Raw genomic sequence first — 17,571 nt, forward strand, 5'->3', positions numbered from 1 at the left:
ACAACACCCAGCTGTGGATGTGACTGGTGATAGAAGCAAGGTCCGATGCTGTAAAGAGCAATATTGCATAGGAACCTGGAATGTCAGGTCCATGAATCAAGGCAAATTGGAAATCATCAAACAGGAGATGGCAAGGGTTAATGTAGACATTCAAGGAATCAGTGAACTGAAATGGACTGGAATGGGTGAATTTAATTCAGATGACCATTATATCTACTACTGCGGGCAGGAATCCCTTAGAAGAAATGGAGTAGCCATCATGGTCAACAAGAGTCCAAAATGCAGTACTTGGATGCAATCTCAAAAACGACAGAATGATCTCTGTTCGTTTCCAAGGCAAACCATTCAATATCACAGTAATCCAAGTCTATGCCCCAACCAGTAACACTGAAGAAGCTGAAGTTGAACGGTTCTATGAAGACCTACAAGACCTTTTAGAACTAACATCCAAAAAAGATGTCTTTTTCATTATAAGGGACTGGAATGCAAAAGTAGGAAGTCAAGAAACACCTGGAGTAACAGGCAAATTTGGCTGTGGAATACGGAATGAAGCAGGGCAAAGACTAATAGAGTTTTGCCAAGAAAATGCACTGGTCATAACAAACACCCTCTTCCAACAACACAAGAGAAGACTCTATACATGGACATCACCAGATGGTCAACACCGAAATCAGACTGATTACATTCTTTGCAGCCAAAGATGGAGAAGCTCTATACAGTCAGCAAAAACAAGACCAGGAGCTGACTGTGGCTCAGATCATGAACTCCTTATTGCCAAATTCAGACTGAAATTGAAGAAAGTGGGGAAACCACTAGACCATTCAGGTATGACCTAAATCAAATCCCTTATGATTACACAGTGGAAGTGAGAAATAGATTTAAGGGCCTAGATCTGATAGATAGAGTGCCTGATGAACTATGGAATGAGGTTCGTGACATTGTACAGGAGACAGGGATCAAGACCATCCCCATGGAAAAGAAATGCAAAAAAGCAAAATGGCTGCCTGGGGAGGCCTTACAAATAGCTGTGAAAAGAAGAGAAGCGAAAAGCAAAGGAGAAAAGGAAAGATATAAGCATCTGAATGCAGACTTCCAAAGAATAGCAAGAAGAGATATGAAAGCCTTCCTCAGCGATCAATGCAAAGAAACAGAGAAAAACAACAGAATGGGCCCTAGAAAAGGGCCAATTAATTACTCCCGCTGCTACAGGCTGGGAACAAAAAGAACAAAGGGTAGGGTTTGGGGACTGTCCCTTAGACTCGAAAGAACTAAAATATATGGGATACCTATCCCCGAACCATGTAAATGAACATCCGCGGTCACATACCACCCCACCAGTCCATCCACTGGCCAGGCTCTGATTGGAATATAACCCTGGAATCTGCTGGGTGGCGCCCAATGGAACCCAATGGCTTTGTGGGCCTAACCTTTGGCCTTGGCTACCAATCGGCTGGGTAGGGCGCTGCATACTGGGATTCGCTTTTGCCCATGGCAGCATAAAGCCTAACCTACAACAAGCCTCAGTAACTCTACCTTACTTACATGCTAGGTAGACAAGATCTGTGTGTCAGTGGTATGAATATATCGCTGCCTTATTTGTACCCTCTATAGGGACAACAGATGTCATGATTGAAGTAGAGGCCTTGACTAATTTCACAAAACAGGCCCTCCTAGATAGTACAAAAGCCATCCAAGCCTTAAATGAAGAGCAAATCCAAATGAGAAAAGCAGTAATTCAAAATAGAATGGCTTTGGACATACTCACAGCTGCTCAAGGAGGGACCTGTGCTATAACCAAGGTTGAATGTTGTGCATACATTCCTGACTTACCTGGCAGTGTATCGACTGCTTTAGATGACATGAAAAACCAGGTAAAAGCACTGTCAAATGAAAACATTCCTTTCTGGACTTTGGTCCTATCTTGGATGAAGGACGATTGGTGGAAAATTATATTTACCACTGTTGTAGTTGCCTTGATGGTTCTGCTTTGTGGACCCTGCATTTTACAATGTATTAGGAACTCTGTAACCCAAAGGTTGGTGTTGTTCTCTCAAATTGGCAGTCGGAGAGCCAGGGTGCAATATATCCCTATGAGTGATGCTCATACCATGAGTTAAGAGCATCAGGAGAGGGGAATTAAGGAGGAAACAGACAGAGCTGGACTCCATCTTAGACCAGGCTGCGAACATTAGGCTACACGCATGATCACCCTCCCAGTGGACTCTGAAGTTTGTGCCCGGTGTCTATAGAAATGGCATACCAATGGGAAACCAGACCCCCGATAAAAGAGCCTCAGGACTTGGACTCTCTATCGCCTAAAGAATATGCTAATGCTCTGTGTAACAGAACAAAGTCGTAAATTCCAACCTTGTTCAGACTAGTTTCAGGGAATTTGGGGAGGTGGGTTTAAGCTGTACACTTAGGGCATATAAGGTTTTCACAAAAACTGGTCAGGGTCCTTGGCTAAGAGGAGACGCTGCCTCGGGCCCGCCGGCGTAATAACCCGCACTCCGCTATCTGCATTGTCCTTCTGAGTGAGCTTGCTTCCCACAGCGCGTGGCTACCACTGGATGAGCTCCTGCTTCCTCGGGTTTTGAGAAGAGCTTGTGCTCCCAGGGTCCAGGGAGGTACTGAAGCAGCACACACCAAGAAGCTGGGGCCCGAGGCAGCCCTGAGGCCTCCCGGGCAGATGAGTCAGTCCGCAGTTTTCAGGTGTAATTGCTCCCTTCAGGTTCCAGATTCTGGGACAGCGAGTCTGGCCTAGACTGGGGTCTCATTCCCTTCGAGCACCGGTAATGTTTGGCGCACTTTGACTCACAAACGGAAGTAATCGAAGTCCCTAGGACTGCGGAGTTCTATGGCCCAGGTTGCCCACCATCTTCCAGACATCTTCCCTCCTTCTTCCTCGCCCAAACAAGGTTCTCCGCTAAAGGGATGTCTTCCTGTCCTTTCTTCAGATGGGTATGCAACTCAAAGTTCAGTCAAGTCGCTTCTTGAGACAGTCAATGAAGAGAATGCAAGTGTCTTCAGGTTTACAGGGAATTTGGGGGCAGTATTTTCTAAGCTAAAAAGTAACAATGCCACCCACTCAGCGGCACCACTTCCTGGGGAGGGACGCAGAAACCGCTCCGCCTTCCGGCGGTGGGGACAGCAGGCGCCGCCCTCCGGGACACGAGGCCGCCGCGCGCGCAGGCAGGCGCTCGGCGGGCCGCCCGTTGCCATGGAGACCGGGTCCTCGTGCGGGCGCCGCCATCTTGGGCTCCGGCCGGGCCAATGAGCGGCTGCGCCGTGGCGGACGCGGGGCGCGCGCGGGCGTGCGGGGGGCGGGCGCCCTGCGGCTCAGCTCGGTTCCGGCCATGGAGGCACCCGCAGCCCGCCTGCTGCCGCCGCTGCTGCTGCTGCTCTCGGCCTGCGCCCCGGCGCCGGGCCGCGCCTCCTCGGACGCGCCGCCGCTGGTCAACGAGGATGTGAAGCGCACGGTGGACCTGAGCAGCCACCTGGCCAAGGTGACGGCCGAGGTGGTCCTGGCGCACGCGGGCAGCGGCTCCTCGCCCCGCGCCGCCTCCTTCCTGCTGGCGCTGGAGCCCGAGCTGGAGGCCCGGCTCGCGCACCTCGGCGTGCAGGTGAGCGGGGCGGCGGGGCGGCGGGGCGGCGGGGCGGCTCGGCGTCCGCCCCGGACACGTCAGCACCGGCCTGCGGCGCGGGCGGCCGGGCCCCGGCCCTGCGGGGTCACGGGGAGCCGCCTGTGGTCACAGCGGTCGGAAGCTCCGATCTCCTGCTTCCAAGGTTGTGCCTCTTTGAAACCGTTGCACACAGAACGCATTTCTTACAGCTGCGAAGAACTCTTTAAAAAAAAAAAACAGTTCTCTCTTCTTTGAGTTAGTTTAAAAGCTCGTGCGAGTAATACGGTACAGAAGAGGAAAGTCCCGTTCTCTGCCCCCCCGGCGTGTCCTCACTCTGACAGTAAGCAGTAAACGGCTCCCCAGGCGGCTTCTTTCTTCCAGGCACTTCAGTCGTCAGTTTACGTCCCTCGAGGAGGCAGTGCTGGCTTTGGGCGCAGGGGATACGCATGCACGGAGGTTTGCCTTTCATTGCTGTTCCCATTAGACAACGTGGATTAAGTGGTTACTCAATTATGAGTTGGGAAAATAGTCATTACAGTGTCTTCTGAACTTGGAGCTGTAAAGTTGCCTTTATAGAGGTCATGCTTCCGAAATGACTCCTGTTCCCTTTCAGGCCTCCTCCATGATGTAGGACGCAGTTTTACTTCAAGCTTTGTGGAAGCATGGATTAAAACTTCACTTTTCTGTTCTGAACTGTTAAGTCCTACTCTTTTATAAAAGCTCCTCCTACCTAGCGAGGTTGCCAGAGTGTAACCAGACAACAGCAGAAGCTATCTGGCCATCGTGCCTGGAGAGCGCGCTTCCAACCTGGATTACTGTACTGGTGTCTTACTGAGAATTCACCTGCTGTTGGGTGTTGTCGTCGGCATTTTAAGGACATTCTCATTTAACTCTCACGACAGCCCTTTGATGTGTAGGTACTCTAACTGCAGGTGAGGGCTGGAGTCTGGGGGCTGAGTTGTTAAAACCCCTGCCTGCAGTCTTAGGGTAGAGTCAGGGCTTAGGCTAGTTTGTTTAAGACTTCATTTGTGTTCTTCAGCACACTGCACTGCCTCTTCTGGCCTAGGTGAGAAGAGGCAGGGTTCTGCAGGAGTATGAAACCTCGCGGTCCCATCACCAGATTTATCCAGAGTCTTTTTTTTTTTAATTTGGAGTCCAAAAGAGAGGCTCCTTTGTACCTCTTTCTCAGTGGGGGACATAACCAGATGATGAACTTAACCAAGACGATGTGTATTTTCCAACAACTGACCGGGAGTCTTGGTGCGGTTGCTTGAAGTATTTTCAGGGAATTATCTTCACCCTTACATGTAGAATTTCAGAAGCTGGTGGAAGGGACTGTGGGGATCAGTGACTAGGAGCCAGTGGTTCCTTGTCTCCTTGCCACCAAAGACATTTTTCCTTTCATTTGCATCCTATATTTGAAACCTTTTGTCTCTAATCTTTTGTTAGTTCAGGCAGTGAATCTGATAAATACTTAAAAATGAAGAGGAATAGTTCTTAAGACAAAATCACCATATAGCTGAACAGTGAGAGTTCCTGATAAATAGGAATATACTAGAATGTTCCCATTGTGCTAAGAGTGGAATCGGTTGTGTTTATTAGGCTGTTTGACTCTGTTGAGGATGATCGTATGATAACTTTTAGGCTTTTGAGATACTACAAACAGCTTTCTCATGATAGCTTTGCATACTCTATTGGGGATCACTGCTTCAGTCCTCAAAGGTAGTCTTAAATTTTTTTCTTTTGGTGGAGTTTGGATTGGCAAAGAGATAGTGGTGGGTGTATAAGCTTTTTCCTTAGCACCTGCTCCACAGTCTCATTCGAGACGCCTGCTCTCCTCAGAAGGACCCTGCAGCCCGCTGGAGTTGGCATGCTCTTTGTGGTTGTACACTGGGCTGCAGGGAGGGGTGAGGGGAAAGGAGTGTGTCGTGGAGGGAGGGGTGAGGGGAAAGGAGTGTGTCGTGGAGGGAGGGGTGAGGGGAAAGGAGTGTGTCGTGGAGGGAGGGGTGAGGGGAAAGGAGTGTGTCGTGGAGGGAGGGGTGAGGGGAAAGGAGTGTGTCGTGGAGGGAGGGGTGAGGGGAAAGGAGTGTGTCCTGCCGTTGCTTGCACCACTGTTCATGCCTTTTGTGCAAGTCAAGTCAGTTTTCATTACACGTGAGGCTTTTCTACTATACCAGTAAATAATGCTCAGGTTTTTTCCCATGCGTGTTTGAGTGTAAATGAAGAACAAAATCTCCAGAAAGAAACCTTTCCGGCCTTTATATTTGGGCATGTGAACTGTATTTGGAAGTATATCTTTAATTTGTACGTGTGTATTTTATCATTCAGGAAAATATTATGGTTTTATGGAGCATATTATACAGCTTATTCAGTGAAAAAGTCAGTCTTTTGAAGTGTTCCTGTATTTTGGTTGAAAAATTGTTACTGAATGGTGAAGAATTCGATCTTCACAAAGTTCTGGCAGCAGGAATTCTTTAACGTGGACATTCTGAGGCAGTTAATTGCTGACTAAAAATTTAGAGGCTAAAAGACAAAAAAGAATAACTTCCTTTGTCCTGATGCAGGTGAAGGGAGAGGATGAGGAGGAGAACAATCTGGAAGTGAGAGAAACCAGCATTAAGGGTCAAAGGTAAGGTGGCAGCCAGCATGCGTCTGCCTCGCCGCCTCCGGTTGCACGTTATCCGCAGGCTGGAACCCCAGCAGCAGAGTGGCCTGGCGCTCCCAGCGTGTCGGGGGCTGCCTCAGCGCGCCTGGACGCGTCTCCATGTCGGCCGGCCTACCGTGCGGCTCTACTGCAATGCTTTCAGCACTTACCCTGTTGTTGGACATTTGGGTTGTTCGACACTCTTATAAACAACCTTGAGATGAACATGTAGACATTTGTGTTTTTATTTTGTTTGAGGTTTTTGGGCCACACTGCATGGCTTGCAGGATCTTCCCTGAGCCACCGCAGTGGAAGCCCAGAACCTAAGCCCTCGGCCACCAGGGAACTCCCTGGACGTTTGTCTTAAAAGGCTTACATTAATAGGTTGAAGGTAGTCTCTTAGAGGCCAGTGGTGTCACCTTGGCACAAAATATCGCTGTGCCTTTGAGCCGCTCTTTTTTCAGTGTCTTGGTCTCTTGTTTCCCCTCGTTCTTCCTGCAGCGGGAGATTCTTCACAGTCAAGCTCCCAGTGGCTCTTGATCCTGGGGCCAAGATCTCGGTTATCGTGGAAGCCGTTTATACCCATGTGCTTCAGCCGTACCCAACCCAGATCACCCAGTCGGAGAAGCAGTTCGTGGTGTTTGAGGGGAACCATTACTTCTACTCTCCCTACCCGACCAAGACGCAGACCATGCGTGTGAAGCTCGCCTCCCGGAATGTAGAGAGCTACACCAAGCTGGGGAACCCCACGCGCTCTGAGGACCTCCTGGACTACGGACCCTTCCGTGACATCCCTGCCTACAGTCAGGTGGGCCCTCGCCACACTTGTCCGCTCTGGAGTCCTAGAGGGACTGCTCGTTGAGAGGCTTGGGTGGGACTCCAGGGCCCTTTGTAAAATCAACCCCAGGATTTAAACGTGCTGAGAAGTGACTCCGTGGGGCTCACCCCCTCCTCCTGGGAGTTCAGGTAGAGGCTGCGGCTTGAGGAAGGCTTTGTAAAGGAGGTGGGACTTGGGGCAGAGGCAGACAAAGCATCATGGGCAGAGGTGTCACGGTGGCATTCGAGCTCTACCTTAGGCTTCAGCTGACCTTTCTCTTTTTTCGCTCTATACTCACAGTAGATTTTTTTTCAAGTTCTCAAAGCAAAGCATGAAAGAAAGTGAAGTCGCTCAGTCATATCCGACTCTTTGCGACCCCATGGACTGTAGCCTACCAGGCTTCTCAGTCCATGGGATTTTCCAGGCAAGAGTACTGGAGTGGGGGGCCATTCCCTTCTCCAGGACCACCTGTTTGTTTTCTCCAGGGGATCTTCCCGACCCAGGGGTTGAACCCGGGTCTCCTGCATTGTAGGCAGACGCTTTACCCTCTGAGCCTCCAGGGAAGCCCAAAGCAAAACCTGTGGACATTTAAAAATCTCTGGTGGTGTACTTTCAAATGGTTTCTCAAATAATTTAGCCAGTTTGTTATGGCACCAGCAGTATGTGACTGCTAGCTTCCCCACATCCTTGTCAGTACTGGCATTAAATGCGATCACATGTGATTAATAATTCAGTTGGATTTTTGAAAATCTAGTCGTAGAATGAATGAAGTGGCCATAGCTATAAGAATTAAAATACACCTTATCTTGTTCATTTCTTGGACTTCTGGGAAAGAAAGGTATCTTGGTTTTTTCCTTCCGGTTTTATCGAGGTATAATTGACATACAGCCCTGAGTAAGTTAAAGGCTTACAGTGCAAAAATTTACTTCCTCATGAAACAGTTATCGCAAGGAGCATAGCGCACATTCCTCAGCTCACGCAAAGTTAAAGAAACAGGTACTTGTTCAGACCTGGGCTCCAATTGCGGGTCTTCAGTTATAGAGTTTATGGGGTGAAGGGCTGTGAATTTTAAAAAAAAATTAAAAAACTCTTTTCTTGTGATGAGAACTCTTAAGATTTACTTTTAACCTTCATATATAATGTACAGCAATAGTAATTACATTTTTCATGTCGTACATTACATCCCTAGGACTTACTGATGTCGTAACTGGAAGTTTGTACCTTCTGACTGCCTTCATCCAATTCCCCTTCCCTCCACCCCCCCATCCCCCACGCCCCGCCTCTGGGGGCCACAAATCTGGTCTCTTTTTGTGAATTTGTCTTTTGCTTTTTGAAGTTTAATTGACCTACAACACTTCATTAGTTCCTGTTACGCAACATAGTGATTGAATATTTCTGTGCATTTCTGAATGACCACCAGGGAAAGCCCGGCTATGACGTGTCACCATACAAAGACACTCAAGCTGCCGACTGCACCCACGGATTCTGCGTCTGGAGTGCTGCTCTCAGTGGCCCTTGCCTGTGCCCCTCCTCCCCCCGCGCCCCTCCTCCTCCCCCAGTGCCCCTCTCCTCCTGCCTCCCCCGGCGCCCCTCCCCCTCCCCGGCCCCTCCTTCCTCCCCTGGATCCCCCTCCTCCTCCCCCAGCTCCCCTGGCCCCCCAGCCCCCTTCCTCCTCCCTCTGCGCCTCCTCTCCTCCCCCTGCGCCCCCCTCTCCTCCCCCGCCCCCCTCCTCCTCCCCCAGCTCCCCCTTCCTCCCCTGGCCCCCCACCCCCCCTCCTTCCCCTGTGCCCCCCTCTCCTCCCCCACCCCCCTCCTCCCCTTGCGCCCCCCTCTTCTCTCCCATCCCCTCCTCCTCCCCCACCCCCCCTCCTTCCCCTGTGCCCCCCTCTCCTCCCCCTGCGCCCCCCTCTCCTCCCCCGCCCCCTTCCTCCCCCTGTGCCCCCTTCTCCCCTGGCCCCCACCCCCTCCTCCAACTCCCCCCCCTGCCCCCCGCCTCTGGGGCCCCCCTCTCCTCCTCAATGGCGACCACCTGTTTGTTTTTATGACCGTTTCTATTTCCTTTGTCCATTTGTGTTTCAGATTCTACATTTAAGTGAGACCATGCAGTGTTTGTCTTATCTGAGTGATATTTTACTTGAATACTTAGCCGTACCGTCTAGCTGTATCCACGCTGTCACCAATGGCAGGCTTTCCTTCTTTTCTGCCTGAGCAGCGTTCCACTCTGTGTGTACCTCACATCCGTTTGTCTGGTGATGAACACTGAGGTTGCTTCTATATCTTGGTTATTGTAAATGATGCTGCTGTGAACTTTGGGGTGCAGGAATCTCTTCTAATTAGTGTTCTCATTTTCCTGGATAAAGGCCGAGAAATAGAACTGCTGGGTCATGTGGTAGTTGTCGTTCCATTTTTTAAGGAATCTCCTGTACTATAGGGCGTCCCCGCTGGTTTCCGTAGTGGCTGCCCAGTTCATATTCCGACCGGCAGTGCACAGGGCTCCTTGTCCACATCCCCGCCAGCGCTTGCTGTTTGTTATCTTTCTGGTAACAGCTGTTCTGACAAGTGGCCTCTCCTCGTGGTTTGGTTTGCGTTTCCCTGATGATCAGTGACGTCTGACAAGTGGCCTCTCCTCGTGGTTTGGTTTGCGTCTCCCCGATGGTCAGTGACGTGGAGTGTTTTTCACTTGCCTTTGGCCGTCTGAATGTCTTCCTTGGAAAAATGTCTGTTCAGCTCCTCTCCCCATTTAAATCGGCTCATCTGGTTTTGATGCTGAGTTGTACACGTTCTTTCTGTGTCTTGGATGCTGACCCCTGACTGGCCGTGCCGTTCGCAGATGTCTTCGCCCGTTCGTAGGTGACCTTCCTTCTGTTGACAGTTCACTTGGCTCTGCAGGTTTGCAGGTTTATAGTTTATATTTTCTGGTCCTTTCGTCATTTTACCTTTAAGATTTTTTTATTCAATTTATTTAAATTAAAAAGAAACAAAATAGTTCACCCATTTCTGCAACCCATGTCTCTGGCAACCACCAATCTGTTCTTTGTATCTGTGACCAGAAAGATTTCCTAATACTGACTTCAGGGCTTCTGGGTGTTTTTATTTGTAAAATGGGGATAAGTAGTACTTACTTCATTATGCTGTTCTGAAGACTAAATGAAACGGTATGTTTATTTAGAGCTCATAAAGGAGTGACTGTCATGTACATACAGGTTAGCCACATAACAATATATTATCCTAAAACATCTCTTCTGTGAATTTTTCCAGATAACTTTTCTCCAGGAGAGAAAAATCCAGTAATGCTCTGCGTCTTGCTCAGTTTTAGGCTATTTGTTAACTCACCGGCGACAGATGATGTCTTCATTAGCTCTTACATATATTGATATTTCCTCGTTACTCTTTTTTCTTTATTTACGACTTAAGATTTTTAAAGAAGTTTTGTGGAGTTTTGTTTTTAACCATCCTGGGGCTGAGGTGTAGACTGTCTGCAGTCAGTTTGTCGTGAGCTAGTGTTGATTCCTATTCCCTCAGATCCTTGACCTCCTTGTTCCTTCCTCTGCAGGACACGTTCAAAGTGCATTCTGAGAACAACAGCCCTTTCCTGACCATCACCAGCATGACCCGTGTCATCGAGGTCTCCCACTGGGGTAACATTGCCGTGGAGGAGAACGTGGACCTGAAGCACACGGGCGCCGTGCTCAAGGGGCCTTTCTCGCGCTACGATTACCAGAGGCAGCCGGACAGTGGGGTCTCCTCCGTCCGCTCGTTTAAGGTGTGGGCTGATGAGCCTGGACACTGGGAGACACTGTGACTGTCTAGTCAGAGGGAGAACGATGGCCCAGCCTTAGGCCCTGGTCGGGGAACTAGCAGCACAGCCCGCCCCCCCCCCCCCCCCCCCCAAAAAAAGCCCCATTCATGTAAGTCAGCCATTTTCTTTTACAGAAAATGGGAATAATGGAAAAAGGAGGAACAAAACCAGACCCTAGCATTGCTAACACTTATGCGTATTTCTTTTTTCTTATAATGTCGTTTTTAAAAAACATTTGATCGTATTGCATATACAGTTTTATATCTTCTTTTGTCTTATAAATGAAATCTTATAAGCATGTTCATGTACCTGCATAATACAGAAGGGCTCAGTGAACAGACAAAGGCATTATATTTCCCCTCGATTATCAAAAGGTGCTTACAGGTTTGGAAGTAAATAATTTAAAAGTAAGTGAAAATTTTTTTAAATTGTAAAAAATACTAGGTGGAGAAACCCCTTTTGTAAATAAACCATAAAGCGTGTAGTGATTTGATGTGCTTTCTTCCATCTTCAGTGTCCCTTCCTGCAAAACAACTTACAGGTTATTTTTAGCTTTGTACTTAGCCCTTAGCATCTGCAAAGGTATTTATAGGAATCTGGCTATTTGCCACCCTTGACTGAGAAGCAGATGAGGTATCTAGAACGCTGAAGCCGGATGAGGGAAGTTAGGCTTTCCTGAGGTGGTTCACATGGAGATGGTCTCTTTATGGCGTGCTGTGCTGAGGAGCTTGGGGCGGGACGTCTGTCCTGGGTCCTTCTGTGGGTGGTCCTTCTCTGGGTCCGTTTCTGGGGTCTCCAAAAAAGTGTGCTTGCTCTCTGCAGACCATCCTCCCCGCTGCGGCCCAGGACGTGTACTACCGCGACGAGATTGGCAACGTGTCCACCAGCCACCTGCTCATCCTGGACGACTCCGTAGAGATGGAGATCCGGCCTCGCTTCCCGCTCTTCGGCGGCTGGAAGACCCATTACATCGTTGGCTACAACCTCCCAAGCTACGAGTACCTCTATAACCTGGGTCAGTCTTCAGTAATTAGAGGGTGGAAAAGGCAAAGCCTGTCTTTTTCTTTCCTGTGGGGTTTCTCGTTGTTGTGTGTGATCATCTGATGGGGAGAGCGTGTTCTCCTCGTTCTCAGGAAGGCTGGCCTCAGGAACCCCTTCTCACGGGTGGCTTCCATGTCTTCAGCACGCTGACTCTGGAGCCCCATCAGACGCAGGGCGCTCCTTGAGCGAGAGCTGGCTGACGCGGCCTTTCATTAGCGGCGGGCACTTGGCAGTGGCCGTTGCTCCTTGTGGCGCGCAGGGCCTGGGTTCTAGCACTTGGAAAGGCGCACACGAGCCACTCAGCGCTGTGTCTGCTCGACCCTTAGGAGACCAGTACGCGTTGAAGATGAGGCTGGTGGACCACGTGTTTGATGAGCAGGTCATAGACTCTCTGACCGTGAAGATCATCCTGCCGGAAGGGGCCAAGTGAGTGTGCCCTCCCTTCCTGCCCCTCCTGGTCCCACCCTCTTGGTGCCTTGGGGACTCTGGGTTCCAGGGTGCAGAGGAGGGGCTCCTGGCGGTTTAACCTGGAACATCCACAGCAGGCCTGGGTGATGGCCCCAGGCCGACGGGTGCCCACCAGCAGGAAAGAACTCAGAGTTGAGGCAGGCGGGTGGCCTGTGCTGTGCTCCTCACAGAGGGAAGGACAGTGGAGACAGTCTGTCCTATCTGGGCTGGTCAGACCAGGTTCAGAAGGCCAAGGTCTCAGATGGTGTATCAGGTTCCATGATTATAGACAGAGGAGCTGTCTTTGGCCGATTTAAGCAGAAAGCAAGGAATCTGGAAGGGAGAGGGATCTCATCAGAAGACAGCCTCTGCTGAACCAGGATGGGGCACACAGAGCCCAGCATCTTCATGAGTCCAGCGGGTAGAAACCAGTGGGCCCTCACAGGGCCGCCTGCCCTTGGCACGGGGGGCGAGACTGCTCAGGCAGGCTTTTCTGGCAGTGGGCCCCCGGTTTCGGGGCCAGGTGGAACCCCTGCTGGGCGGGGAGCGGAGTGGAGTAGGACCTGGAGTAGGACCGGGGCCCTGGGGGGTCCCTGGGCCTTGGGATCCTCGCCGTAGGAGTGCGGTTTGTCAGGCTGTCACACCCGGTCTCCTCCAGGAACATCCAGGTGGACAGTCCCTATGAGATCAGCCGCGGCCCTGACGAGTTGCACTACACCTACCTGGACACGTTCGGCCGGCCCGTCATCGTGGCCCACAAGGAGAACCTAGTGGAGCAGCACATCCAGGACATCGTGGTAGGCGCGCACGCTGCCCCCGAGAGTGGCCGCGGCACGCGCGCACGCCGGGCCCCCTGCAACCCCACTGAGGGTGGCCGCGGGCGGGGCGCGCATGCCGACCCCCGGGAGCGGCCACGGGCAGGGCACACACAGCGGCCCCCGGGAGCAGTCGCGGGCATGTGCACGCCGGTACCCGGCAGCAGTCGCGGGCACGCGCACGCCGGCCCCCCGGCAGCAGTCGCGGGCACGCGCACGCCGGCCCCCCGGCAGCAGTCGCGGGCACGCGCACGCCGGCCCCCGAGAGCAGCCGCGGCCTGGGGAGGCCCCTGCCCCGGGCTCTGCGTCCGGGCGCACCCCCGTCAGCAACGCTCCCCCTTCTCAGGTGCACTACACCTTCAACAAGGTGCTCATGCTGCAGGAGCCGCTGCTGGTGGTGGCCACCTTCTACATCCTCTTCTTCACCGTCATCGTCTACGTCAGGCTAGACTTCTCCATAACGAAGGTACCCGGCCGCCTGCGTGGCGCGCTTGCCCTGCGTCCGTCTGGACAACACACTGTAGCCTGGACAACCACCCCCACCCCCACCCCCCCCCGCCTGTGGCCCCGGCGATCCTTAACCTTGGAGCCCCTCCTCCTGTTGCTGTCATCATGGGCCGTGATGCTGTGAGGTCAGGCTGCCGCCGGGCGGCGAATGCCGTGGAGTGGGCAGCGGGCAGAGCGCCTCTGGAGCAAGGCGCCCCACCGGGCAGGAAGTGGGAGGTGTCTGGCTAGACGGAGCAGCATGCAGACAGCAGGGCGGCCTTCAGTGGGGCCGTGGGTTTGAACAAGGACCTTGGTCCGGCTGGTTCTGTGGTCCCCCAGGCTGCCCGGGGTGGGGGTGCGCCAGGCAGTGGCCAGTTAGCCCTGTCACGTGGGAGGGCTGAGTCCAGGTTTTATGATGACATATGCCCATTTCCTAAGGTATAAAGACTGCTCATTCTTTAAAGTGCTGACTTTTAAAATAATTCTACATGTAGACATTTTGCAGAACCAGTAAAAACAAGTCGTGTGCCCCCATCACCCAGACGGAGCAGTTAACACTTGGGCCAATGTCTGTGTGTAATTTTCTCCCTGGGCCATCTGAGGGGGAGGCGCCGACCGTCCGTGCGCGCTCAGGTGTGCGTGCAGCCTGCGGGCGCCGCCTCCAGTGGCTGGAGCACACGGATCAGCCCCGGGAGCATGGAGTCGTGTGAGGACGACCAGCGCGAGCCCTGCGCCTCCTGCCCCAGGGCGGCCTCTGGAGCGCGTGGTTTTCATGCTTGAGGCTCTGTTGAGGATGCTGCGCTGCATTTAGTTGTCATATTTCGTTAGTCTCCTTTAATCTGGAACGTTTGTAATTTAGGTTTCTTATGGCTCTCCCTGAGAATTCCTGTTACGCGTTTTTGGTGAGAGCGTGATAAGCTGGAGCCCTGTCTGTGGTGCGTGATGCAGGAGGCGCCTGGTGCCAGCTGGCCCAGGGCTGGTGGTGGTGACTCCTTGGATGACTTGGTGCCTGTCTGGTTTCTTCACCAAAAAGTTACTGCTTTTCTCTTTGCAATTAATACAGTCTGTTTGAGGCTATATAAATACTGTATACGTTCACCCATTAGGTATCAGTGTTCATTATCGGTTCTTGTCTGAACCTGTTAGCGGTTGTGGTGGCTGGAAAACTGTGGGGCCTTTTACCTTAGCAGTTGGCTGTCCACTGTAAGGAAAAGCATCCCTCATTGGTTGGTTGTTTGCATTCAGTGTTTTCTGTTGGATCACTGTCCACTGCTCTCTGCAGTAGGCCCGTGCTGAGAGGTTCTGGGGAGTGTGTGGGGCCATGTCTAAAGGGCTGTGGTGGCCACGGAGCTCGGGCTTCATCCTTAGGCCCTGAAAACACGTGGAGATGCTGAGCAGGAGGGAGCCGCAGTAAAGGCCCTGGGAGCCCCCCTGCCGCGGGCTCTCCTCCCTCAGCACCTCTCTGCCCTTGCGTGGCCCCCGGCGATAGCGTACCTTTCACCCTGTCTGTCTCTGCTGCCGGACCTGGATGTGACCCTGTGCCTCGTCTTCCCGGCCCATGCTGCCCACTGCTGAGCTGTCCAGCTCCAGGGTCGGCGAGTGTGCTTCTCTGGCTTCCCAGGAAGATGCTTTTCTGGCTTCACAGCTGGGGGCGGGTGCTCCTTGGGAGGTGACGGTCAGACCGGGCTCAGGCCCAGATGTCGTCACACACGATGTCTCTCCCCAGGACCCGGCTGCGGAAGCCAGGATGAAGGTGGCCTGCATCACAGAGCAGGTCTTGACCCTGGTCAACAAGAGGCTAGGTCTCTACCGTCACTTTGACGAGACGGTCAACAGGTACAAACAGTCGCGAGATGTGTCCACTCTCAACAGCGGCAAGAAGAGCCTGGAGACAGAGCACAAGGCCCTGACCAGCGGGCTGGCGCTGCTGCAGTCCCGGCTGAAGACCGAGGGCTCCGACCTGTGCGACAAAGTGAGTGCCTGCTGCCGCCGCGCACCTGGCTCACGTCTGCCTCGGCCCATGCAACCGATGGTGTGGGACACCCCGACTCGCCGCCAGCTTGTGGGGCGAGCACTTCCGTCGTGTTTCCGTGTTGCGTGTGCCCCCCTGGGGGTGTGAGATCTGGGGTCTCGGGGCCTGCACAGCACTGTCCACGTGGCCGCTGTGGAGCGCTGCCCCTCCAGCTGCTGGGGCTGTGGGGAGGAGCACTTTGAATGACGGCTTGGAGTCCAGGCTCTGATTCATACTTGGTGAACCTGGAAAGTTACCTAACTTGGGTGCCTCAGTTTCCGCATCTCTAAATTGGGGGCTGAGGGGAGCCCTCGGGTCCTGGCTGAGCTCGCAGCCGTCGTGGCTTCAGGCCTGTCAGTGTGTGTGAAGTGTGGGAAGCCCGGGGGTGAGGCCGAGAGCCCCCGACCACTGCCCCTCCTGTCGCCCTGCGCTGCTCTCGCACGCGCACCTGCCCTTTCTGACCCATCAGTCATATACATCCACAGGTGGGTGCTGTCTGTCGGCTTCCACGGGCGGGGTGCCTGTCTGTTGCGTCTGCTGTTTTCCAGAGCGTAGACGCGTGCCTGGCACCGTGGCTCATAGATACTTGCTAAGTGTTGGACGAATGTGGCTGTTAAAGGCCTCAGCTTGATGCCCAGTCAGTGGTAACGCACGTTGCCTGCCCTGCTGTCCGTCCTTTGCCTGACAGTCCCTGGCCCAGTCTGGCAGTGGGAGGGAAGAGAACGGATGTTCCCCGAGTGCCTGCGTGTGCCCAGCACCGTGCAGGGGGCTCACGTGTTGTCACACTTGATGCTCACACTCTCCACGGCCCCAGGGCCAGAGACTGAAGGAACAGGGCTTGTAGGGGTGAAGCTGGCCTCTCCCCCCAGCGTCCCTGCCTTGGGAGGTGGTGCAGGGACACACTTGACCCTGCCCTGCTCTTGCCTCGGCCAGGTGAGCGAAATGCAGAGACTGGACGCGCAGGTCAAGGAGCTGGTCCTGAAGGCGGCGGTGGAGGCCGAGCGGCTGGTGGCCGGCAAGCTCAAGAAAGACACATACATCGAGAATGAGAAACTCATCTCGGGAAAGCGGCAGGAGCTGGTTGGCAAGATCGACCACATCCTAGATGCCCTGTAGCCCTGCAGACGCAGGCTTGGGTGTGAACGGCAAGGCCAGCACAGACTGGCTTCTGGAGTTTGCAGAATGCTTTCAAGGAAGACAGAAGTCAGGCCCTGCCTCAGGCAACGCAAGAAGCTTCATTTTTGTCCCTAAAATATCCCTTTAAAACAACAGCAAAACTTAAACGTCATGAACAACAAAATATCTTTGTGTTCTGAACAAACAAGTTTTTGAGTTTTGTTTATTCTGAATCCTAGGATATTTTTGGCACCTGTAAGCCCCTTGTTTATGGCCTTCTAATTCCTGATGTGTGGGTATTTTACAAGCGTGTGTGTTTTTTAAAAAGTGCGTGTGACCAAGTGACAATAAAGTTGGGACTGTGAACTTGGGTTTCGTTGTGCTGAAAACCTCTCATAACTTATTTCTTAACTTTGGAGATAGTACTTTCATCAAGTGCTTTTTATCCACTAAACAATGGATTTGCAAAAAAAAAAGGGATTTGCTCCTGGGAGCAAGTTTGTGTGGCCAGTATAGGTTAATTTTACATCTGGGAACCCTGATGCCACAAAGGTAAAGTGGCCTGGGTGAGGCCCCGAGCCGTGTGGAGGGGTGTGGAGCACCCGGGGCACGAGTTCTTCCCGGCGCTAAGGCGACAGTGGAGCAGAGTCCGCGTGGACAGCAGTGACGTGACGGCCAGACTCAGTCACAAATCGGCAAGCCCTCCGAGGGTACACACGGGAGGGCCCGGGCGGGATGGCCGTGCCAAGACCCGGGGCCTCTTCAGGCTGCG

The 17,571-nt window shown here is 52.8% G+C and overlaps 1 protein-coding gene across 1 annotated transcript; it reads left to right on the top strand.

Annotated features, from left to right (window-relative positions):
* Positions 1-3,328: 3,328 nt before the first annotated feature.
* On the top strand, positions 3,329-17,165 carry RPN1 (ribophorin I). Its single transcript, XM_070777021.1, has 10 exons — positions 3,329-3,623; positions 6,188-6,252; positions 6,769-7,075; positions 10,638-10,847; positions 11,706-11,898; positions 12,251-12,350; positions 13,030-13,168; positions 13,533-13,652; positions 15,399-15,644; positions 16,617-17,165. The coding sequence occupies exons 1-10, from the start codon at positions 3,357-3,359 to the stop codon at positions 16,797-16,799; spliced, it is 1,830 nt and encodes a 609-aa protein (XP_070633122.1). The 5' UTR covers positions 3,329-3,356; the 3' UTR covers positions 16,800-17,165.
* The last annotated feature ends 406 nt before the right edge of the window (positions 17,166-17,571 follow it).

The sequence above is a fragment of the Bos indicus genome, chromosome 22 (assembly GCF_029378745.1).
Source record: "Bos indicus isolate NIAB-ARS_2022 breed Sahiwal x Tharparkar chromosome 22, NIAB-ARS_B.indTharparkar_mat_pri_1.0, whole genome shotgun sequence".
NCBI lineage: Eukaryota > Metazoa > Chordata > Mammalia > Artiodactyla > Bovidae > Bos > Bos indicus.